Below are 26006 nucleotides of genomic sequence, written 5' to 3' on the forward strand. Positions count from 1 at the left end.
GCCAGTTGAACAGAGGAAGAGAGCTGCATCCCCTGCAAACTGCTGAACCTTCCTGTACTGACCTGAAAAAAACCGCTCTCCTTGTGTGGTCCTGTTCTACCCTCTCACCTTCACCTGTAGTATGCAGGTGTAGCAGGACCATTAGGGAACCCAGTGCTGGGACCTTGCACTGGTCATCACGGGTATCAATGACTGCCATAACTCCATTAAGTTCAAGACAGTGGTGGAAGCAGCGACATCTAATGCTGATTCAGCTCCTGGGAACATGAGCAGAACTGAGGCAAAAGCAGGAGAGCCACAGGTACCTGCACTTTGGATCAAGTTGCTTATTTTGATTTGCTATGGTTGGCGTGTATGAAGTCAAGCCAGTACCAGAACTACTGGAAGTTAAATGGAGGGGAAAGGGTCTGCTGTGACTGAAAAAACATGCTCTCTGGCTTGTACAGCAGGACTTAGTTCATAGACAAAGTTCGGCATTCATTTCACTGCAACTGTATGTAGGCAAGCAGGTGACACCCAAAAAGCCAAGCTGCCTTTGAGTTAGAAATGCAGAGTACTGGTTGCAAGGGTGGGCACTGAGCAAAAAGGAAGGTAGAAGCAGAGAAACTGAACTATAAATTTAGAAAAATCCCTAATTAAAAAAAAAAAAAACACTGAGCATGAGAGAGTTGATTGTGATTAGAATCCACTGCCCAATGCACACAGTGCCAAACTGCAACAGGTGTAAATGCACGCTTGCACCAAGGTGCTGTATGCATCAGCTCTGGCAGGTTATCCAAAGCTTTCTGCAAGCCACCACATTTCTGCTGGTACCACAGGCATCCATGATTCCGGAATGAAACTGGACCATCCTAAATGCCCACATTTGGTCCCTGTGTACCCTGGGAATGCCTAGCCACATCAGTGTTGCATTGTACTTTCAGCAGCTGCTCTTGAAAGCACACCTGGCAAAGCAGCAGCATACATTTTTTAAAGATACCAACTAAAAGGGAAGAGGTGAAGAGCTGTGAGCCAGCAGAAAGAAGTTGGGGGATCGTATAGTAGGAAGAAAGAAGTGATTGTGTACTGACCCCCTTTCCATTCTAGTTTTCCTCTTCTGTCAAACAGCATGATGGGCAATGACTATTTTGCAGTCTTTCCTGAGACATCTTCCAGTGCTGCTGGTGGTGTTGCTGGTAGGGCCCATTGCAAAGGCAGTCAAATGAGGGGTGTATGCATAGAAAACCAGGTCATGCAGGAGAAAAAATTGCTGCAGTGACATGCAGGCATAGGGCTTGCATGCAGCTTGCCTTGGTGGCCTTGTACTCCTGTATACAAGGCTGTTGTCAAGCTTTGAAGTGCATCCATCCACCTGTCAATGGGGGCAGTTCAACCTCATTGCCCTTTGACATGGTCTGAGTCTCTCATACCTTTGCTGATAGATGAATGTCGTCCAGGTTGACCAGCTACCCAGGAGATGCTCACTAATCCTTCTCTGTCCCTGCTCATGTAAACGCCTTTCTCCTTGAAAAGAGACTGTATGTGTGCTCCTCTGCTACTTCAGTGGCACTAAGACCATGCCAGTGAAACTCATTCCATTTTCTGCTTGTTACAAAGATGTGTCAGGTGTTGAGTATTAGTTCCTGGCAGCTACTCCTCTGCTGGTTCTTCCCTTCCCTTCAGTTACTTGCTTTGGTTTCTTGACTTGCTCCTCAGGTTAGACTTCAGCCTCTCCCATCTCATTACTCGGAAAGCCATCAAAGAAGGGATTGCTTGGCTCTGTGAACATGCATACAAAGTGACCATGCTCCTTCCTTTATCTGAGAAATTTGGGAAGCAGTGTTTCTTCATGCTTATTTTTTAGATCTTCTTGTGGTTCTATTGTATTAGTGAGTTACTGCATCCCAAGTATGTCTAGACAGACAATACTGTGTTGTGCTTGTTGCTGCTCTTCCTCCTCTGGAGACAGGTACTTGAGCACAACATGTGGGAGAGCCCCAGTACCATTAGCGAAGATCCCCATACTTTCCACATGCATGTCCAGCTCCAACTTCATTTCCCTTGTGCTCCAGACTGCTTCTCAAATGGCTATGCCTACATCCTTACTTTTCTGCAGCACATCTCTGAGTTCATTTCATGCTGTTGCCAGCCCAATTTTCTTTCTTAAGGCAGAAGGAAAATCTATTGGGCTGCTTGTACTGGACATATACCTTACTGGCCAACTTGTCCCTTAAGAGGAAGCAGAGAAAGACTACCTGAGCAAACTGCCAGCTCATATCAGCCCCAGATCTGAAGGTCTGGCAATACTTGCAGATTGGCCCCTAAGTGGCTTGGGCATACTGGACACTATTGTCTGTACAATAGAGGGCTCAGCTCATCTTGATACACCTGGAGTTTGGGAGGATGAGACGTGAATTGGAGACTGGCAGCTCTTCATGAATCAGCACCTGATTCTCTGTAGGACATTCAAAGGTATCCCACTACCAGTGATAGAACTAGGCTTTATCATCAGCTTTTCCTTATACTGCATGGGGATGCAAGAGTAGTCCATTGTAACATTTGAATAGAAGACTAGGGGAATAAATTACCATGCCTGAAGCTCTGGGGAAATTCAATATACAGTATAAAGTCTCAAATGACCGCATAAACTATTTTAAAATTAAATATAGTATATTTCCATAGGTGAATCCTTTGGGAACATTGCTGGTGTGAGGCAGACCAAAAAAGGGCAACTTGAATCAGATAAGGTTTTTATTGAGCAATTATACCACCTCATTTATGGAATTTTATGCCGGATCCAGACAACATCATTTTCAATTTGTGGCCCTCTTGTGTTTACCACCACTGCTTCTTTCTTTTTCTTATGAGGATTAAAAAGAAACTATTCAGGAGGAGGAAAAAACAGAATAGCCACATAAAGCCTTTTGACTATCAATGCTAAGCACCTTCCATTTGGAAGCACCCTTCTGTGTAAACCTCTGTGTTAAATAAAGATGGTAGAAATAGCAGATCTTTCAAAAATGTTATTACTCCATTTACTTCATGAGCACCTTAAAATTATTGATTCATCAACTGCAATGAAATTGTATTTGTATCAGTAATGATGATACCGCTCCATATAACAGCAACTTGCTGTACATTACAAATGCCTTCACAATGACTTTTATTCAAGTTTCAAGCTATTACGTAGAAGTTAGGGTCTGGCCATGTCTAAAATGTTACACACACGAGAAATTACTGGGAAAACCCCCCACAGAAAGCCACTCTTCTTGAACGGAAATCATTTTTCTTTAGTTTTACATATACATTAGTCAACTGACTGAGGTCTTAGAATGGATTTTGTGATCTGTACTATCTATCAATTATCTATTGAGAAATACGGCACAGCCATGCTAATGAAACAAGGTAATGTCAGTAATCAATTGTTCTGGACTGCCAGTTCCATAGCCTCTTCTTTATGTGAGGTGCAAGTGAGTTCAAGTGTCAAAACTGGACAAGTGCCTTCTAGAACTGGCTGATCTGGGCTGTTTTGTGACATGTAAAACTGCCCTTAAAAAAATAAAGGACAAAGGACAACTTGAGCACAAAGATCATTCATTCAAGCATGGTCCCAGGAGGTATATTAAAGCAATGAATAGGAAAAAGCCCAGTAGTTCACCAGCTGAGATTTTAATGAGTTATTTCCCCTTGCTGTGGTACAGGTTTTGCTCAGCAAAGAGAAATGGCTGCTCACAAAATATATTCAGTTAATAGGCACCAATAGCTTTTGCAGCCACTATAGTAGCTGATTACTGCACTAACCTTCTATTTTGGCATAATCTGTAAGTCGAGTGTAATTGATCAAGGCTGCTTTCTCCAGACATTTTCTAACCACCTTTTTCACCTCTTCTGCTGGTATGGGAGTAGCAATATCTTTCATTAAGACCTGTGCCAAAAGAACAGTGTTTGGTTAGTTATATTACAATATCCCCATCAAAATGAAAAGTTTAGAAGTATACTAATGGTTGTTTATGAGCAGCTGGTATTTTCAGGCTGAGAAGAAAAGGAGTTTCTAATATACTACCTTATTCACTTCTGAAGATATGATTGAAAATAATCCTTTGGATTATAATGAGTTGAGCCTCACTCATCAGCAAAATATGCTGCCCAGCACTATTTCTAGCTGAAACACAAGACTAAAATCACAAGCATTGATGTACCACACTTAAAATGTTCCAAGCATGTCATAGACATTATATCAGTAATCCTTATCGCAACTTTCAAGCCAGGTCTTTATCATCCTTATATTACAGAGAGAGGGTGGGGGAAACAGAGATGGCGAGGACAATAGGTGCCTGAATGCAGCTGATGCATTTGCAGTTGAGGTGAAATAAAACAGACCCTTGCCATACATACATGCCTACATACATTAATTAAAATGACACAATAAACTTGTTCATTTTTAAAGTGCCACAGGAAGATTGCTGAAGCGGTTCATGTTATTTAATTAAATAATTAATTTGTATGTAGCTAAGCTAGAAAAGATGGTTGGGGCTACCGAAACATTTAATGTAGAGTGTTTTGACAAATATATGTAAACAGGGCTTGAATAAAACCACTTGAAGAGTTCTGACCCACATTCATAAACTTAAATTCAACATAAGTGGTTGTACCTGGAAGGCAATCCAATGCAAAACTTTGCCAGGTGAAGAGAGTGGGGTGGGGGGAGCTAATTCATCCTTGTGAGTGTCTCTAAGGAGCAATGCTGTCTAATTTGAGTGATGCTAAATAATTGAATGCACCACCCAGTTTGATATATTCCCACAGCAAGCTCTTAGTGACACTTTCTATGCACAAAGCTATAGTTCACTGTATCCTCATATCAACATTGTGAGGTATGTGATGTAGCAAGTCACTTTCATAGACAAGAAGGGAGACTGATGGAAATGAACTTCCCCAGACATTCAGCTGAATACATGACTGAGGTGGAATTTTAATTCATGCGTGCAAGAGCCACTTTAACTGAATCCATGCCTCCAGACTGAAGTCTCTAAACGTTAGGCTGCATTCATGGTGTACCTAAAAGCACTTTGCTCTGGAGCAGGCTTCCTTAGCCTGCTGACCTCCTGGTGTATTGAATTACTTTTTCCACCATTCCCGGCCAGCACGGCAGAAGTTGCAGGCCAGCATATCTAGGAGGAATGCTCTGGAGGCCACTGCCAGAAGGCATTTTGAGCAGAGTGTGGCAAAATGAAAAGTTTCACAAATGCTTACCAAATATAATTTATAACTCATTCTTTCAAAACTGAAGTAATTTGCTCTTGTAACAAACTTAGTTCTTCATTCTATTGCACCCTTAGTGACTGGGCACCCCCAAAGTTGAATGTTTTCAATTATCCAGTGGAGGACAGGAGATGCAGCAGAAGATGTCTCTCAGTCCTCCTGCTCTGCATTATTTATTAGATAGGCGTTTTTGCCCAGTTTATGACAGTGCTTGAAAGGGAGAGGGAAGAAGGCTAGAAGAAGCTTGAGATAGCTCATATCTCAGCCTTTCTAGTGTCCTTCTTTCCCTTGATCACTGAAATGCCCCCTTTCCTTCTCTCCAAGGTCAATTTTCTGACCTTGAAAGATAAAGATGATACGTTTCTTTCTGTGGTGGCTCTGTGTGTATGTAGGGATGGCGGGTTGGATCTCGGACCCCCCTTCCTAGGTTGGAGTGCTGACCCTGATCTTGGAGAGGCAGATCTACAATATCCCATAGCCCCTCAGACCATGTCTAGTTGTGCCAGGTTTATGCCTCTGCGGGGTGTTTTTTAAATTTTGAATTTCAAGATCATCTGTTGATAAATTCTTCAGACAGAACGATACTTTCACAGTTGAAAGCTGTTTGGCCTTGTTATATGGCCAAAGAGCTGTGCATGAGTGGGAAAAGAAACAGAAAGGGGCAACCAAATGGATTGAGGAAGATGCCCCAATCCAGTTACAAGGAAAGATTGAAGCATATGGGCCTTTTAAATTATGCTTGAACAGAGTAGCATAATCTAGATAAGGGGCATGGGGCTGTAAGCTCCATTATTGTGTTGCCTCCAATAATCAAAACCCATTCAGATCCCAACCTTCTTGCCTGGACTTTGATGGAAACATCTACTTACGTTCTCTTGAACATGAGTAGAAGCCTTTATGTGGCTGGGCATGCACAGCCCTGTTGCCCTAACACACATTTCTCTACCTTGTTGAAGCGTGATTTAAAAGAACCAAATCCTTTAGTTTTCCTTCATTATTGCTCTATCCTTGTCATATTTAATGTCACACTAGCAGATGGAATGTCTTTAAAAGGGGATTAGAGAGATTCATAAAGGGTGGGACTGTCATTTGCAGATTGTCATGATGACTATTCAGGAGCAGAATATATGCTAGTCTTATCCTGGAGAGTAACAACAAAAGCGGCCCTTTAAGGCCCTGCTCATGGGCTCCTTGGAGGCAATTGGCTGGCCAATGTGGGAAGCAGGAAACTGGATGGGATGGATCTATGGTTTTATCCAACAGAGTTCCTCTTGGGTTTTTAAGGGTTACCTTTTAATCACATGACAATTTTCAGGATTCTGCTATAAGATACATTATTTCTCTGCAGAAATATGCCATCACCTGAATGGTTTGAGAAAAAATTAGGGCACAATCCTATGCCGACAGAAACTGTCTGACCAGCCACAAGAACATTTGGAGTCCCAGCTCTGACCTCCATGGTCAAAGTTAGGGCTCTGAATTGACAGTGTCCCTTCCCCTGCAGTGGGTGTAGTTCCTTCCATGCCAGCTACAGCTCTGAGGCAGCAAGACCAATCCTGGAGCTGGTGCTGAGGGGGGTCAGAGGGGAAGACGTGAGGCTCTGCTGGGAGACAGTGCATCCCAGTGATCCTGCAGCCTAGGCTTTCCATGAGCAAGCACAGAAGACTTAGCCAAAATTTGCCATCTATGCCTTGTGGAAGGGAAATGAAGCATCCAGCCAACCCTTCTGTCCTCAGTAATATGCTGTAATACTCTTGAGTTTAAAGGGTTACATGCAGCCATATTGGAGTATATTATAAAAATATTTAAATACAAACTTGACCTCATTGTTTGTGTATAAAATATGTGTGGGAAAGGGGAAGGGGAAAGTCCTTCAAGTGAAGATAACAAATGAATAAATCAAAAGACTGGAAACAATTACATTGCATACTTGCAGAAAGTACGTTGATAATGATTAACAAGTGATCACATATACAGCAGGTAAAATAGTCAGTATTCAAGCAAAGAGATAATAAAAATATATTGTCAATATCTTTTGAACAACCATGTGATGAACACAATGCCTCTTTGAAAACTGCTGAAATACTAATCAATGTTATATTCTTATAGTAAAAATGATGACAACTCCAGATTCCATCTCTGTTTCCATTCTTTTTCAGAAGGACAAACTCAACATATTTATCTCTTTTATCTACTATAAATGGCAACCTAGCTTATTCTTTCCAACCCCCCTGCTCTATTTTACTGCAAAATATAAAATATGTCTCTGCCATATACCCAGAAAAATGCATTTTAAAAAATACAGTGACCCAGGTTGTATCAGCAAAGCAAGCCAACATGACTTAAACTTATGGGCTGTTATAGGATTATTTTACTGTCCAACATGCCCTATTGTCCCAATTTGGTTGATATGATAAAGCAAATTGCATATTGTACTCACCGCAACTCACAAAATGCCACAGGGGCTTGCTTAAAGCAAAGAATATGCTTTGGCTAAAGATGTGCAACACTGGAAAACTCTTTCTGTTTGGGCTCCACTGACTTTTGTCACACTTCCACCCTGAAGTCTCAAACAGGTCAAATCAGGGTTCATTTTCAGCTTCCATGAAATTGCTTAAAATATTAGGGCAAATTTGGAGCATAGAATTGCAATTACAGAAATTGCCACTGGGATAACTCATTAGATTCGAGTTGTTATTTTTTTGGTTGTTGTTCTTGCTGCAAGATTTAATACAAAAACCTGTATGAAAGTCGATGTGGTGGGGTGGTTAAAAGCGCAGGACTGAGACTCAGGTGAACTGGGTTCTAGTCCCTGCTCAGCCATGGAGTCAACTGGGTAACTTTGGGCCAGTCACAGCTCCACCTACCTCACAGGGCTGTTGCTGTGGGGATAAGATTGAAAGCAGGAGGAGACGAATTATGTAAGCTGGTCTGATTTCATTGGAAAAAAGTGGGATATAAATCTAATAAATAAAATGAAATAAAATAAATGGCATATGGACTTGCTCTATCTTGCCTACCTTGGATTTTCAGACTGTTAATTTCAGATCACTGCAAAATTAGGGTACCAACTCTGTTGTTTGCACAAATTTGCATAAATTACAAAGCAGATGTCCAAATATTGTGTACATTTCCCTAGCTTAAAAAAAACCTGAATTAAGCAAGTGTGATTTGTATTAAAAAACAGAAGTGTACATGCTGGCTCAGCATGTGTCAAACCAAGTCAGTGCCAATGCAGAGTTGACAGCTCCCCACCCCCCCTTGGATTCCTTACACACCTAGTTCGTTTCTAAGACACATAGAGCAGGTGGGAAAAACTTCCCCACCCCCCCACCCCCCCAAAAGAGAAAAACTTAAGACATACCCTTTCAAGTAATGAAAGTGTTGCTTTTAAAGCTCCTTCAGGACGCCCAAAAGGAAAGCAGTACCTTAGAGAAGGCCAAAGCAACAATCTATTAGAAGTGTAGATATAACATTTGCTGTATTTAACACTTTAGCTATATTTTGAAGAGAGGCAACTAGAAACAGCGGTTTGCAAAAATAAGCTACAATATTTAATTGGACAATCAACCAGACTGATCACCTGAAAACCTGGAATAGTCAGGGGTACCAACAATCAGAGAGTAGATTAAATGAGGCTGGCTGGAGATGATGGGAGTTCTAGTTTAGCAGATCTGGAGGGTAGCAAGTTAGGGATGGCTTGAATAAACAAACACTATTATTCTTAGTGCAAGTACTGATAAAACAACAACTGCAAATATCAGGTACTCTCTCAGAAGAAGCATTCCCCTATATCTCACGCAGGAGAAAACATTTCTTTCAGATGTTGTTTGATACGGCACATGCACATTATCTAAAACAAGGAAAACGTCTTTCTTTTGATGCTACAACTTTTATTCACATGGCACTTTAACTGAAGTCTATTTAATTAATCAAGATTTCTGTAATTAGGAGGCAGTCTAAGTGTTTACTCCTACATTATTTAAAATAATTAATGTTTGCTAAGAACTATTCTATAGGATGATGAAGGAGATACTACTACGGCTACTACTACTATTGCAATAAATAACTGCACAGTTAACCTTGGAGAAACAGAAACATGACATTTCTGTTTCTATTATGGGCTTCCAGCATTGTCACAATAACTCAGGAGAAACTTCCATTTCTTTTCCTAAATGCTGATGTTATAGTGGGTTGCAGCTGACTCTTCCAGTCCCTTGTTATCCAGCTTATGTAAATAATTCTACTTAATTTTGTCCAGAAGTTGACCGAAATATGTCCATGTATTTAATGCTTAATTTACACAATTCCTTTTCATTCCTGGTCAGCTCTAGACTTTGTCACACAGTGCAATCAATGGGACCAAAAAAGAATGTGTAGCCATGATACAAATAATATAATGTATAAAAAATGGCGATGATTGTAGATAAGAATGAATGTTTCTCGCAGTGTGGTGTTAATTACAAACCATTTTTTAACATCAGGAAATACACCTGAGTAAGCTTTCAACTGCAACAACCTAGCTGGGTGAATTTTACCAAACCAAACATTGAAGTGAACTATGATAACTAGCTTCCTAGGAGAAACTGTGGATGGAATATGTCCAGGCACGGCCATAGAAAGCTTGACTCCCATGCTTTGGGAGGCTAGCATACTTGTTTTAATTATCTAACAAGTTTTAATAGCTGTACACTGCCCTGAGAACTTACATAAAGGTTAAAATGGTGGAAGTGTGTAGTGTTGAAATAATGCTGACAGGGAATCACACCAAATAGCCGGCAAGGTTAGGGTCAATTTGTTCATACAGTTTTTAAGACAGATGAACAGAAAGGGTCATTCCGGATGCAGAGTTAATTCACAGCTCTGGATGAATCCCGAGAGCCTTGTTGGCAAAGTGTCACAAGAGGGCGGAAGAGTTTCCTAGGAGCAAGGTGGAACTCATAACATTTCTTTAAGCTTTGTTTTCTTGCACATAAGAGGACATTTGCGTTCAGCATGTTCCGTGGTAGCAGTAGTTTCAGTCCGTTCAAAACCTGACCTATTCTGATGTTTTATCCTTAGCTTTGCCAGAGGGCTCTGTTGATGCCTTGGAGGTTTGCCAAGCCCTTCACTTTCTGGATTTGGCCTGTTTTATTTAGTTAATAAAACAAACTAATTATGCTGAAGAACTTTCAACACTGAATAAATGTCAGTTTCTTAAAAACAGGGACAAGACTTTCTTGCCAGCTAGAATGAGGAGAGTGAAGCGACATGTTCTGCTGTAGAACCAGGAGACATATTAAAACAGGGAGCTGTAATCCTGGGTTCCAGATGATTAAGTAAAACACAAATAGGATTTTTGTTATTCAAAAAAAAAAATAAGTTGAGCATCTGCTTTAGTCATGTATGGGTTGGTGGGGTCAGGGGAAGACTAGTGGTCACTCTACAGGCATAGTTGCTCCAAATTAGAGGACTAATTGTACAGTGGTTCAACAGCATTGCACATGAATGCTTGCAATTCATGTCAGAATCTTGGTTAAACAAAATTAGGACCAGCAGGTAAACAACTATCTATTCTGCTCTGTGTCTTTACAGATAATACCTTGTCATCTACTGTTTTTTGCCTCTGAGGGAAAACATTTCCCTTGCTAACAAAGCCATTTTTCAGTACAAGGGGATCATTTCAAATATAGTGAGCCATGGGGGCTATTCTTTCTTATTTTGCAATGGCATGCCAGGATGTCCAGCACATGCACACAACCTGTATTTCTTTGGAAGCATGTGAAAAGCAGGGGCAGGGCAACAGAGAGGAAAATAAAGTAAGCAATGAAACTCTTCTGCCTGCCTTTCCATAAAAATAGCTCTATTGTTATACCAAATCTCCCCTAGAGACAGGTTGCTGTGTTGCTCTGTATGACAGAGGAGGTATCATGTACAGCACAGCAGAGCACCAAAAGGTGCAGAAGTGCTGGGTGCAATAATACCAGGCTCCAAAACTAATTTAGTAATAGGAATGTGCTATTGTCCCCTCAACCAGAATGCTCAGAGTGATCTTGAGATGCAAGACAAATTCAGGGAGATCTTGAAAATGAAGTGTTGTAACAATGTCTGCCATCAATTACCTCCACATCAACTGGATAAATGCATGTTCCAGTCACAACAAACTGGTGAACTTGGTGTACATCTTGTGGAACCAAATGGAAACTGAACATAGAGCTATGAGATTTAAATGGAAAATGCTCAGGAAGTCCAACACAGTCACCTTTGACTTCAAGACAGGAAGTTTCTTTAAAATGAGGGAACTGGCAAACAGGAAGTTGAAAGGGGAAGTCAAAAGGATTAAATCCCCTCAAAATGCTTGGAGGTTACTCAACCCACATTAACAGAAGTTCAGCTAGAATGTATAGCACAGGGTAGGAAAGGCAGCAACAGGTCCAAGAGGTCACTTGCATGGTTAACACAAGCAGTGTCAAGGAGGCCTTTTTTCTTCAGAAAATGGCAGTCTTGGCCAAAGGAAGGAAATAAAAGACAGTACAAGCTTGCGTACAAAAGATCCAAGGAAACAATAAAAGATGTTAGAAGACGCAGTTATCATCAAAGACAACAATAAATAATTCTTTAAAGATTTCAGAAGCAGGAGAATTTGTAGAAAGGGGACAGGGAGACATTTATGTCCCTCTCTCATAATACTCGAACCTGGGGGCATCCCAGAAAGCAGCACATAGTTAAACAATGGGATTCACTAGCACAACATGCAGTGATAGCAACCAATTCAGTCAGCTTTAAAAGAGGAGTGGACAAATTCAAGAAGAAAGCAATCAATGTCTACTTCTCTTGATTCCTCTATGCTACCTTCAGTACCAGAGGCAGTATACCTATGTGTACCAGTTCCTAGGGAACTTGGGTGGAAGGGTGCTGCTACACTCTTGTCCTGCTTGTCATTCCCCATGGGCAGCTAATTGGCCACTGTACAAAGAAAATGCTGGACCCGAGTCCCTCAAATGGTTAGCATCCCTGCACACATTGGCAGAATAAGCCAAGAATAGCCCAGCATAAACAATTTCTTTCCACCTTCATCAGAGATAAGCAACCATAGATAAATATTAAAGCTACAGTGCTACAGATATGGAAGGTTTTTCTAGAAGGCAGTACGACCTAATGAGTGTGGTCTGTGCTCTATTATTTTACTCTGTGCTACTCATGCTGATTTGACATGGTTTGACATAGAATCACATGTGGCTTGCAGTGTTAAGTAGTTATTACCTAACTAAAGCAAGGAAACGCACAATCTGTGAGTGTAATATTTCTCTCCAAAGGCCACAGTAAAAACAATGTGGCTCCATATAATATCACAGTAACCTTTACATCATAGCATTACATCCTTTGCTTCCTCATACTGCCAGCATATCAAACTTGCAGAACGCAAACACTCACCTAAAGTGACTTATCTGGTTTTCTAAAAGGGAAGAAAGTCTTTCCTTAATGTCTTCAAACCTTTCTTTCTCTTCAGCTGTTACTGTTCCAATTCCATCAGGCCTAAAACACAGAGATTTAAATATGCATCTGCACTTGCCCCTTAAGTGTAATCATATGTCTGTTGAAATATACATATAGCATTTTCTTAGCTCAGTGAGATAACCTCTCAAAATATAGGCAACATTCATGGCATATCAGTTATATTTTCATGCAACACTTTCAGCATCAAAAGGAGAGATGGGAACAAAGTCTAGACAGAATTAACATACTCTCTTACAAAACATAAGCCACCTTGATAGCCTTTGAGATGAAGAGTGTGACAGAAGTGTTGAATTAAATCAACTGATTACTTTATCCCACACTTAGAGGATGCAACAACGGAATACGGTCAAAATACATTGTCAAGGTGAGAAAAGCAATACATCCACAAACAGTGAAAAGCAAATGGTTTGCAACTTAGAGCTATGAACAGGTAAGAGCAAGTCATGGTGAGGGCACAGCAGGTCGGATGAATGCAGTTACGACCTCTGCTCAATTTAGAGTTCTGCGCCTAATGGATTCCACCTAAACTATTACACATGGCTAGTACACAAAGGCAGGTTTGTGATGTATATTACATCGGTTAAGAATGCACTTGTTGTGGGATTCCTGCAGACGTGATGATCTCAGATTCTATAATCTAAATAAAAGATACAATTAGGTGATTCTTAAAACTCTACAAAGCAGGGGTTGTTTGAGCACACTTATATCAGTTTCACTGTGAGCCAAAGCTTCATTTGTGTAGCCCACTACTCATGTGTCCACGGGTCTTCAGCGAAGACATGGGTAGGGGCAACACGGGTATATTGCAATGCTAAAGAGAGCTTTGTTTGAATATTCATCATTATATAAACATGTAAAATGTCCTGATTATGGTGACCTTCACCAGTACAGATTTTACAGATGTAGCAGAATTCTCAAATATACAGCAGAGACACTGCAACTGAGAAATCCATCCAGTTCAAGGAACATACCCCCTCCCCCCTCATGTTCTCCTTTCCCTTGTTTTATGAAGTAAGGGAAAAATCAACGAAGTCTGCCAACTTTGATTTTGCTCAAGTTCCCTCCTAGAAAAATTTATACTTGTATTAAAGATCTGTGCTAATAGGTTTGATCACATGAGTTGAAATTTGACTTATTATTTTGAACATTTTTCTTATTAATCTGCCATTTGATGGGATTCATTAACAAGTATAGCAATAGCTGAGTGATAACAACATAAGAAATATCATGGAAGCTATAGCAATATTCAGTCATGCATCTCCTAAATCCTACAACAAGAGATATCCAGATTCTGCTATATTAAAAACAATGTTTATACTTCCTTTTGGATACTTCCCCTCACTCCCTGAAGATTATAATTTGAAACTTGTTTTTATTACAACAGCAGAACAAATTTCTTTTCTCTGGATTCTACCTATCCCTCAAATCCAGTTAAAAACGCCAATGATCAGAACAAAGGAATTCTTACAATCCTGAGTCTCACAGCTTCTATTGAAAACAGAATGCCTGGTGATATGTGGAAAAAGCATTAAGTATTTTTAAGATTATCATACAACCTAACTTCCTTTCTATCTTGGCTTAATCCTTCCCTTGATGAATGAATTCTCGTTATTTCTTATTCTCTTTGTGCACAGTCTGTGTTATGCTGACAAGCACCCTCTTTTCTTTGCTTGTCCTTTAACATCTAAGTACATATTGGCCTAAAACTGAAGGGTCACAGAGTGAGAAAGAGAGAGAGAGAGAGAGAGAGAGACTAACCTACGTAAACCACTTTGTATTACAAGATGAGAGGTAACATAAAAATCAGTCAATCTGAGCAATGCAACTAAATGGAACTTGGTGAGTACACAAGCCAGATGTGAGGCCTTATAATCTTAATGGTGTCCTACCCCATGGTCCATACTATAAGCAGAGACTATGATATGAGCAGTAAAAGCCACATTCATAATCTGCAGCTCTTGGGATGTATTATTTCTTGTTGGCAAACCATCCTAAGCTGTTGCCTAGAATTTCAGTGCCAGTCTCAGAATGAGGTCAGACAGGAATCATTGCAGCACATGGAACCAAAAACTGTTAACAAAATATTTACAGAAATCTAATCAACTCATTCCTTCTACCTTCTATCTATCAGTGGATCTCAAGTGATGGAGCAATTTGGAGACAGCTAGGCTATTTTTAAAAGAAAGGGCAAGCAAGGAAAACCCAGTCTGAATCAGGTACATACTGGAAAGAAGGAAGGGTTAAGCCCTCCTACCTGCATGCTTAGATTCCAAGCAGATGTGAGGCTCTTCAACCTACAGTAGAGTACAAATGATAGATAGGAATGCCAGTCCTAAGGCAAAGCCCTGCAGTGCTGCAACTTGCTTGTATGAAAATGAAAGTTAGCTTCTAATATTCCATCCCACTTCCCCATAATTTCAAGTGTGTTCTAACATAAGCATGAAGCACAATCCAGTGTTGGAATTATGCAGTCAGAAGCAGGTTTAGTTTGTAACAAGTGTCCCCAAGAGCGCACACTTTCCTTGCCCCCTCATACATTTGTTCTTATAAGGAAAAGCCCAACATTGCCATTGGAGACATTACCGCAGTGGAGGCAAAGCCTCTTCATGATTGCTGATGGTGAGCACTCCATCATGGACATTATGGGGAGAACACACCTCGTGACCTTGCCCGTATTCCCTGACTCCTGATGATTGTTCACACTCTGGGCTAGCTCCTCTTCTTGGAGAGTGGGTGCAGCGCAAGGGACCAGCACTCTCCCATGTGTCCTTTCTCTCTGGCTAGCAATAGCCACACATAGCATTTAGAGAGTGTATTTCAAGCATCCGAAGCATTTTATACACGTTCCCTTTGCAATCTTACAGCAACTGTGAAAAATGGGCTAGTTGGGGCCTGAGGCTGACAGAGCTGTAGCTTGGCTTGGAGCCAGCCCCTCAGGTGAGATTTGAATCAAGGCTCTCCAGGTTCATCCATTCAGCCAAGGTACAACACAGCACTGAGATAAGAGAGGCATATAGCTTCAGCTTCAGCTTAGACTAGTAACAACATTATTTGTACTATCAAAAAGGTCAGGGAAGCTTAAGCAGCTGAAATGTTATCCACATATTTTAGCAATCAAGAATTCACTGTGAGATGCAGGCTATCACTTGGTCATGCCATGGTTTGCTGCATCTATCAGCACACAGCTGTTTCCCCTCTTCTCTCAAAGAACGTTTGACCTTGTCAGATGAGTGTGCCAAATGTGCTTTCATTTTTAAAATAATTTTGAGACAGCAGTAACATACTTCACCGTTTTCTTTCATAAATGTAATGTGAAAGAATGAGTAACTTTTCTTCTCTGCTTCAGCATATGCCATGACACTTTACCTCAGAGTTCTGACAGATGGAACGTGCTCAGATTCGGTTAAATTTCTCTGTCTGATTTGATTGTCAGGAGAGATTGCACTCTGCAGTGATAAAGCAAATAACTCTGTCATATTAAACTTTGGTAGGGCATATCACGTGAGTGACAGGAAAGAACCAGGAGTCCTAATACTGACAAGTGAGAAAGGAAAGCCTCGAGAATGTCACCATCTGTCAACCTGCACTAAGAGAATTGCCACATTCATAGAGAAGACCTCACGATGCGTCAATTCACTACCTCTGTTTGTTGCCATACAAAACTCCACTGAGAACACCGATTATTTTAGAATAGTTTGATACATTTTCATTGGTTACACCCTATCCTATGCAGAGAGAACCACAGGGAAATATTCAGAAAATGTACACAGAAGGAAACCCAGATGATTCAACCTTTCGATCCTTTTCATGGAACCAGCTGAAAATGTGAAAGATAATTTTTTTGTTCCTCATCCAAACTTGGGGGCATAAAGCTTAACATTATTTTTCCAGTGAGAGATGGCAAGTAGTCAAGGTTTTAAGACCCTTGCTGCGTTGTCTTTAATGCTCCTTAACAGGTATAGTCCCTAAGGAACAGCACCTCTCCGTGATAAAGTGCTTCGTGGTGAGATCGCAGCCTGACCCCAACACCTCCAGCTGAGAAATGTGGAAAAAAAGAAAATAGCTTCTCACTGCATTGTCTTTTTCAGGACCTCTGTCTGTTATGTCCTTGTCCCTAACAAGAGCTTAAGTTTCTGAGTCTGCGATTAAGTTGAAATGCTCCTCATACTTTAAAATGAATGTATTTTAATTTAAATTGTCTTAAAAAAACCAAAACCAATAAGATAGGCATTGAAAGACTTCAAAACAATTTGAGGATTTGGGATATTCAAATATGGATACACCATAACATCCCATGAAAAAGGGGTGTTTCATCACTGACACCCACCTCCCTGACAAGCTCTGAACACAATCCTTGAGTGCTCCCTTTTCCCTTTCTCCTGGAAACTGCACTTCAGCTTGCTTCCCTGGTACAAATGAAGACCAGGTAGCACTAAATGCCAGAAATTAAGGTGTGGGTGCAGATAAATGTCTCCAATCTTAGAGGAAGAATGCACTTGTTTGGTTACTGAGGCTCACAACTTGAGGTGTTTTTTTTAGCTCAAAAGCTACTGGCTTGGGAAAGCAACACAATCCTTCTATCTGCAGTTTAGTATAGAGATTCTGACCAACTGTCTCTAGGCCGGCCTACAATGTATTTTATCTAAGATGGCACAAATGCGCATGGTGTTGGTTGGGGGACTTGACCTGCTGTTATCTGTAACAACCCCCTCTCCCACAACGGTTATTTTATTTTGCTACCATTGCAAATGATGGCAGCGGCAGCAGCAGCAACCGTGTTGGCAACCTGGCTACAGTTTTGCCTCTTCCACAGTCTCAAAGATCACGCAGCATCCTAGGCCATGGAGGGATAAAGAGTAACTGCTATCAATCAGTGGGGGGAAACGTCCAGAAAAAGTTCTATAAAGTGGTATTCTTTTTTCAGGGGCTGAGAAGAAGAAAGGCATTTTCCCAGATAGCTCTTTTTTGAAATCATGAGGAATAATAAATCAGAGTACAAGAGCTTTAATAGCTTACCCTTCCCTGCCACAAAAGGCCAACAAGTACAAAGTAATATAAAAACTGCTCCAAAATATGATCATGTTTGGGTTGTCTTCAGTTCAAGGGGCTTCTAAGGCAATGGACTATGTACCAATACCTCAAGAAACTATATATCATCATGGAATAATGGTCACAGTGGCTTGAAAGGAAGTTCTGAGTGTATTGAAACTACATCTTTGAAAAAAAATGTTGTTGGGCCCAATTTGACACCTACCATCTTATCTCTCAATAATCTCTTGATGACACACAGGCAGGGGAATAATTCATATATCATTCAATATGGCAAGTCCATGTAAATAGTGTAGAATTGCATTTTAGTCTTTAAAAGCCCTTAATACCTGAAATACAGGCGTTTACTATTGCAAATATGTTGTTGTTGTTAGTCACGAAGACGTGTCCGACCCATCGCGACCACATGGACAGCACTCCTCCAGGCCTTCCTGTCCTCCACCATCTCCCGAAGTCCACCTAAGCTCACACCAACTACCTCAGTGACTCCATCTAGCCACCTCATCCTCTGCTGTCCCCTTCTTCTTTTGCCATCTATTGTTCCCAGCATTAGACTCTTCTCCAGGGAGTCCTTCCTTCTCATTAGGTGGCCAAAGTATTTGAGTTTCATCTTCAGTATGCAAAAATAGCCAGCCTTTATTTCCCCTTTGCAAGGAACCCAAAATACTTCTGTGCAGCTCCTCCTCTTCTTTTAGATATCCAGAAAACTGGATGAAATTATTAGGACAAAGCCATTAACTATATTTAAAAATGACTGCTTTAACTGAATGAAGTGGGCAGAAGAGGCCACTAAATCAGAAGCTTTGCAATAAAATTATGCAATCAAGGCTCACTTTTAGTTGTAAGTTAAGTTTGTCAAGCAGCCCTGGGGATTTTAAGCCAGAACTTAAATACATGGTCCCAGACTGTTCGGTAGGCTGTAGGAAGGTAACATACAGGGAGGGTAATCCCTGTACGCTGCACTCTGCGTGAAAACTGCACTCTCTGCAGCTCGCCAAAGAGTTGTTCAGAATGTGTGTTTGCACAGGTGTGTGGGGTGCATTTGACAGTGGGAGAATGTTAATCCTCTCCTCCTGGACTGCAGGCCACTCTGCTTCATAAACATGTGAATGGGGAAAGGTTACAAGCCTGAGTGTGAGACAGAGTACAAAGAGGATGCTGACCCTGGCAAAAGTCACCAGCATGTGGACCCTGTCTGTAACATGAGAGGCTGTATCTGCCAGGCTCATTGTCCCTCTCCATTTTTAATTTGGTTTCTTAAGATTTTCTATACTTATTTTTAAATTGGAAGGCTGCCCTCCAGCACCATCTTCAGTCAGGTTCAAAAGAGTGGCTTTCCACTTTGGAGCTCGGCCTTGCACTCATGTCCTTAGGCAAGTTACTTTTTCTTTTAGTCAATTTACCTTCTGGGAGATGCATGTTTCATGACCAGTCAGGCGAGCACCCATGGCAGCCATTTTCTGACAGTGCCTACAACAGTCAAAATTCCAAATGTGCTCACAGGCCCAGAAGGGCTGGGGACACCTTGCACTACTGCACTTGAGGCAAATTAGATCAGGTTGACTACATCGCCGGTGGATCTGAACCAAGTCAAAATTTAACTACTGAGAGCCCTCAGAGAGCCCACTGTGACAGTAGGGTTGCTCTTTATAGATGCCCCATAGAATCATAGATCTGGTAGGGGCCATGAAGGCCACTGGGTTGAATCCCCTACTGTTACAGGACAGCAAGTCACACCATCCCACTCAGATGGCTGTCCAGCCTCTTTTTGAATGTCTCTAGTGTGGGAGAGCCCACCACCATTCAAGGCAGCTGGTTCCACTGTAGTATTGTTCTGACAGTGAGGAAGCTTTTCCTGATGTCCAGCCTGAATCCCATATGTTACATTCTCATAGCATTCTAGATTAGGCAGGGCTGGTCAAGATATTTGCTGCTTGGGTTGAAGAACAAGCACCTCCCCCAGTTCCACATATGAAATAATGCTAATGAATTGAATCTTACCTCAAGATTGGTGGCAGGACAGCTGACTCCCTAATTTGCTTAGGAAGCAAGGTACAAACTATATGGCATGAACTAGTCTGTCTGCTCCTGCTCCTCCATTTCTGTTGTCTAAGATAGCTGGCCTTGCTCAGGCAGCCCTGGCATTGGATTATGTCCATATAATCATCTTTCATGCTTTCAGCTTAAATAACTTGCACACTTATTGGAGAGATATTTGAAACCAAATATTCCCAGAATAATGCCTTTTAATGCCTAAGAACTTGCTTTGTGAACTGTACCGCATATATCAGTTTTACACTCAATATTGCAAAGAGTGTGAGGATGAAAGGGATGGGGAATGGAGAGAGAGAGCAAGCTCATGGCAGATCTGCCAAAATACATGGCCTGCAGGTAATGGATGTGCAAAAGGTATATCACTATCTTCTTCTAGAATTACCACCTACATGGACAATTAGGAAATGAGACTTCTTCAGGGTTAGCTTCATAGGACAAATGCTACAATACCACAAATAAAAACTTGCCACTGCAGATCTGTTAACAGCCAGGAAAGTATGCCCTCATTGTAGCCATGTTCTGCCATAGCTCAGTTTCTTCACAAGATACCTACATTCATCTCCAGAAAGGCAATTTTTCTCCATGCTCTGGCATTTCTTTTTCAAGACAGTCAAGTATCTTATAGTTCAACAGCTACAGATTCTGTTCTTTTCTCCCCAGAAGGGATACTTTTAAAAACAATAAAGGATGAAATTACAACATTTGTGGTAACAGGCTGATTTGATTCCTGTGAGATGGCTTTCACCTTTATTATCCATTTGAAGAATGTTCAATACATCAGCTTTTTTCCAAAGAGGAGTGAGACTCCAACCTTGGAGGGGGGGGGGGTGTTCTTTGTCAATTCAACCTGCTTCTCAGCAGGGGGAAAAAGTCACTTTGCACTTCATGTATTTCCCACCAACATCATTTCAGAAAGAGACGGACAAAATGGGAAGTCGCAGCATGAAAACTAGATACAAGATGAGATGATGAGGAAGAAAACAATAGCTCCTTTTCTGTATTTTGTACCTTCACAACTTCTGCTGCTATTGTTGAGTTTGTCAAGACTATACTGCATTTACATAATTATCCCACTGCATACGTATTAGAAGTGTACAAATCTAGGACTAAGGACAGAAATGAGAAGCAACAATAGCTCTGCTATCACTAAACACCAGCTGTCTTGGAAACACTTGCAGAAGAAATATAAAAGAAGGGAAAGGGCTGGGCTGAGTGGGAAGGACACATTTTGTATTAAGTTGTCACCAATCAAGAGACCCCCTTTTTTTGTCAGTCATTAGACACACCTGAATGGCTAATTAGCACTGCCATGTCTCCATATACGACCCCTGATTGGCTGCTTTATAGTGATTATTAAATAAGCATATTCCAATTTCGTAGATGTTCAGTGGAGACTGACAGAAATTGAGTGGCACTGAAATATCCATGAACACCAAGTAGGTATGGATCCATGCTTGGGTCTCCTGGGCCCAAGATTACTGTTTTGTCAGCTAGACCTGGGGAGTGAACAGTTTCAGACAACACAACAGGAGAGCCAACTGAAGGCTAGAAACTGCTGGAATCACTATTTTATTTTTTCTTATAGATTCTTTATTCTTCTCGATTCCTAGTTCTGTTATTAGTCGAAGTGCTAAGAACAATAAAATCTTTCAGATTCATCCCAATGACATTTATTGGTCAATTCCATATCACTAATTAAATGCTGATTTCTAGCTTTCATCATCATCATCATCATCATCATCATCATCATCATCATCATCATCTGACTTGCTAGATATAGCAGCCACAGTTATAGCTGTGGTGCTATTTATGACAGGAAATGCAGGCTATGCAACTGCTCATCACCCCTGCTGTTAGGTAATGAGGACTTAAGGGACAGACAGTAGGTCCTTTTGAATGGCAAACTGGAAGATGCCACATTATGTCAGAGAATCTGCATGAGCCTTCTTGCAATCTAAGGTGCAATTGGGTAACCACAGAACTTCTTCAGCAGTGACTGCTAGTTTGTTTGTGTTTTGTATACATGTCCAGCAGTGGGCTAGCTTCCAGTCCTATTATTCCTTCTCTAGATCTTTTTAAAACGACATTCCACTTGTCTCAGCTTTACATTTCATGCTTCCTACCACCCCCAGGACTCTTTATGTATCTGTTTGCCTTGTGAGAGACTCTTTTGCCTTTCAGAATGAGTTCTGTTTGAGTATTGCTTCTTTTTGGGTTACCAAACAATTGTGCTTACCACACCTTAAAACCAAGAGAGGAGGAGATCCCAAATTCAGGCTGAGGTACAATGCTTTCTGATGACAAGATGACTCATTGAAGTTGGGCTTGCATTCTGATCTCATACTTCCTTATCCAATTATTTAATTTACTGCTTGAACAGATAGTTCAGCAATTAAGCTTTGCCTTGATGCTGCCTAGCTCCTTGTTTCTTGCAGGGAGATGGTTTTTCATTTGAAACTTCCTCGGGCTGATTCATTTATATCAGTCCCTGAAGCCCAGAACCACTTACAAGTAAGTTCTCAGGCTGATTGACTCTCTGTTTCTTGACCTAAAATATGCTTGTCCCTCGGCTTGGACTCTGTGAAGCTCTTTACCTGGTCAGCTTACTGATCCACCATGGTACTTTTTTCTGACCCTTCCCCCCACTACACCATTTACGTGTTTAACATTCAGAATATATGCCATTGATGGCAACAGCCTATTCTTTAATATTAAAAAGCAAACACAAATTACCCCGCAAATTTTGTGGGATAGAAACATAACATGCACCACCTTATTCCGTGCTTTTGAAATGTTGCATGCCTTAAATAGTTTTTGTCAGGCTGGTAATAGGGCCATGGCAGCCCTCTTGACAACAGAATATACTGCTCATCTAGTACAACCAAACCATTTCATCACTGGGCCATAAAGACTCTTTGTCTTGATGTTGCAGTCTTTCTCCTTGTCAGTCTGACTTAGAAAACTAAGATGTATAATCACATATATCAGCCTAGAACTTTGACCTATCATGCATTGTCTGCAAGATTCTTTTCTCCCCCCTCTGTAATGCTGCAGATGAATGAGTGGATGTTATTATCCACATGTGCACAATCCTGAGTGAGCGCTTCTGTTTGTGTCCTTGACTTACCTTTCTTCTCTATCCCTTTCTTTCTATTTCTTTTTCTCTTATTTCAGTATCTTAGTACCAGCCAGACCCTCTCTTTACAACACTATGTGATTCTTTTATTTCAGAAACACTCATAATGCTGCACAAATACAGCAGTCTGAATAGGAGGAATACATACAGAGGGCTCACTGTGGAGGAGGATGTGCTCTTGGAGATTTCCACGTGCTGCATTGTCCTTCACTTAAGTTAATAAATAAAAGCAATATTTCTACCTTTCTTTTGAATTCTTGAAATAAGTTTGGGCAATTATCAGTAGGACTGCATGGAACATTAGTACCGACAGGTTCAAAACCAGACAATAAATAAGGCGAGGGAGATAGCGACATGGAGTCAGGCTTCCACGTTCCATTGTTGTCAGCAAAAGCCTTGAGATACTGTACAGAAAAAAGCAAAGCCCATCTCCATTCACTGAGTAAAACAGTATTATTGGGAAAAAGTGGAAAGCAAATCCATTTGATTTTTCCGAGAAACTGCTCTGCAAGGATGTCCTCCATTGCCCCTACCAATTTAAATAGGGACTATAGGAGGCAATCACAAATAAGACCCTGACAACAAAGCCAGTCTTTTTGAGCACCACAAACCAGACTCCTTTCCTATATATCTCCCTTTTATGTTGACTAATACATTGCTCCAAACTTTTATTCCTAAGATGTAAACATTGGCCTGTCCTTGCTTTCTTAGAGATCAGAATAAAAAAACCCTTGCAACTAAGGGAGCAATCAAAACCACCTGGTAAATGTTAGAGAGCATCTTTAAATTCTTCATTTATAAGTATGATCAGGAAACTCTAGGAAGGTACTGCTGATAAAGAGAAATTTGTCTGAAAACAAGGCACAGGCATCACAGAATTCCTGGGCTTTCGTTAAGAACATGAAATAGTACTAGATTAGTATAACTAATTATATTTCTGGAATCACTAATGTTGTCAAGGAGCCAATGTCTCTCCAGTGGTTAAGTGGGAAGGTGCATAATATTTATAAAAATACTTCTAGCTTTAACATCATAGCATTTCACACAGAATCTTCAACCTGAAAATCCCACTTTACACACACATCATTGTCCTTGGGTAAAAGTCCCAGGAGCGCTCATTGGAATGGTGCTGAAAGAGACTATGCCAGAGAGTGTGAAGGGATGTAACAATTCTTCCAGGGACATGGGACAGGATAGCAGAGGTAAAATGGGTGAGCAGGATTTCTTGCCTATCATTTCAGAGTCTGAGGACATTGGAACACATCAAGATTTAGACCATGTGTGACCCTCCATGACAAACTCTGTCCACCCGCCATGTATATGGGCCTGTCAAGGCTTTATAAAGCTCCTGGTTTGTTGGTGTGTTTTCTGTCTAGGATGTCAAAACAGGTGGTCAGGGATCACAATCCATGACTGATAGGCCATCTTTGACCTGGGACACCTTAAGTAGAATAGGCCTGATCAGAGACTGTATGAAGTACCAAAAAGATCAGGTACTTCTGGTACATCACTGACAAGACCACCAGAACTAGGCAGGGACTTCACAAGAGGAAGACGTTGCTTTGCTGCTCCTGGACCAGGCAAGGAGGCAGAGAGCACCACCACAAAAGGCAGTGCTTTGTTTTATTTCAAATACTGTATTTTGGTACCTTCTGGGGCTTTGAACATCCTTCTTAACAGATGTTTCTGTGTTTTTATTTCTGGAAATCCTAAAATTTACACCAAATGGTACAGTATTAAATTTCTAGCAAACTCATTATCATACAAGGAAAATGCATAATTGCATATTTTTATTTGGGTCAACTAAATGTCCTAATATTGTCCAATGATGGATTCGGTTTTGTGGAAAAAAATCATACACCAGCATGACAACCACTGTTTTTTGCTTAGTTGTTTTTCAAGCTATCAAAGTTATCAGTCTCTAGCTTTCTCTTTATATCCAGGTACTGGAACAATCTTCAGGGCAGGGAAGATGCATCCTTGAACACATTTATTAGGGAGTAGTACTCTAATCCTATGTTTCCTTGGAAATCCCATTGAACTCACTGTGGCTTGTTTCTAAGTATACATGTTCGTAATTTTACAGCAAGTCTGATGTAATGCAGAACATATTTCCCCACCCACATAGCTTAATATACCTCCAGTTTTTTTCCTACCTCACATCTCAGCTGCCTTTTCCTACTGCCCATGTCTCTATAACCATTCCAGGGCTTTTACTCCAAACATTTTGCTGCTGAAGGCAGAGCAGCAAATAGTGTCTCTCTTAATTATTCTCATGCCAGCCTAAAGAAAGTGCATAGTAGTGCTCAAAGCCAGTCATACTGTTTTGGTACCTGAGAAGAAAATCCTCTAACTATCTTTCCCTTTCCCTAGCAGTGAAATTATAATCGTTAATAAATTAAATGATGAATATTAGCCGTTTTTTCCATGGGTTTCCAAAGGAGCTGTTTGAGGCAGCTGCCCCTGGCTGTAAAGTCTCTCTCTGTCTTTGTGTGCGTGTCCTTAAAGGGAAGCTGTCTCCTAAGGTCACCCCTATTTGTAAAATGGGATATATGGAGAAGGAAGAGGAGGGCATTTGCTTTCAGAAAAAAAAAAAAGGTTTAGACAGACGGATTCAAAGCAGGGAACATCAGGTGGGAATGCACATGCAGATGGAAAGAAAGCTAAATTAGGAGGATCATCTGTAACACAGATCACCAAGGCCCATGTGCCTTTATTTCAGTATGTGCCATTTTTCTGCAGTTACATGAAAAGCAGCTTCTTTTGAGATAAATTTCTATACCATGAACTCCTGCCCATGAAACCTCATTATGCCACAGTAAAGTTGTGAATCTTTGTTCATAAAACAATGAGGAACTCCTAGCCACCCTCATGTCTATTACTCTTTTCTAGCTTACTACAAACCCCTGATGCTGAGGGGGAATATGCATCTGGCTACACGGGTCATGAAAAAAGCAGGTGCACTCCAGGAAGATAACTGCAGGTTCAAGAAGCTCCTGGCACACTCATTCAAATTGCAGCAAGCTGT

The 26006-nt window shown here is 40.9% G+C and overlaps 1 protein-coding gene across 2 annotated transcripts in view; it reads right to left on the reverse strand.

The window, feature by feature from the left end:
* CADPS2 (calcium dependent secretion activator 2) overlaps window positions 1-26006 on the reverse strand; it is a 357625-nt gene that overhangs the window by 122905 nt on the left and 208714 nt on the right. For both annotated transcript variants that reach the window (XM_044422997.1, XM_044422995.1), the window contains exons 14-16: window positions 12655-12756; window positions 8606-8669; window positions 3781-3904 (exon numbers count right to left, since the gene is read on the reverse strand). In XM_044422997.1, the coding sequence (XP_044278932.1) occupies window positions 3781-3904; window positions 8606-8669; window positions 12655-12756 (290 nt within the window). The remainder of the gene's footprint in view (window positions 1-3780; window positions 3905-8605; window positions 8670-12654; window positions 12757-26006) is intronic.

This window comes from Varanus komodoensis, unplaced genomic scaffold (genome assembly GCF_004798865.1).
Source record: "Varanus komodoensis strain SLA01 unplaced genomic scaffold, ASM479886v1 scaffold13_1, whole genome shotgun sequence".
Taxonomy (NCBI): domain Eukaryota; kingdom Metazoa; phylum Chordata; class Lepidosauria; order Squamata; family Varanidae; genus Varanus; species Varanus komodoensis.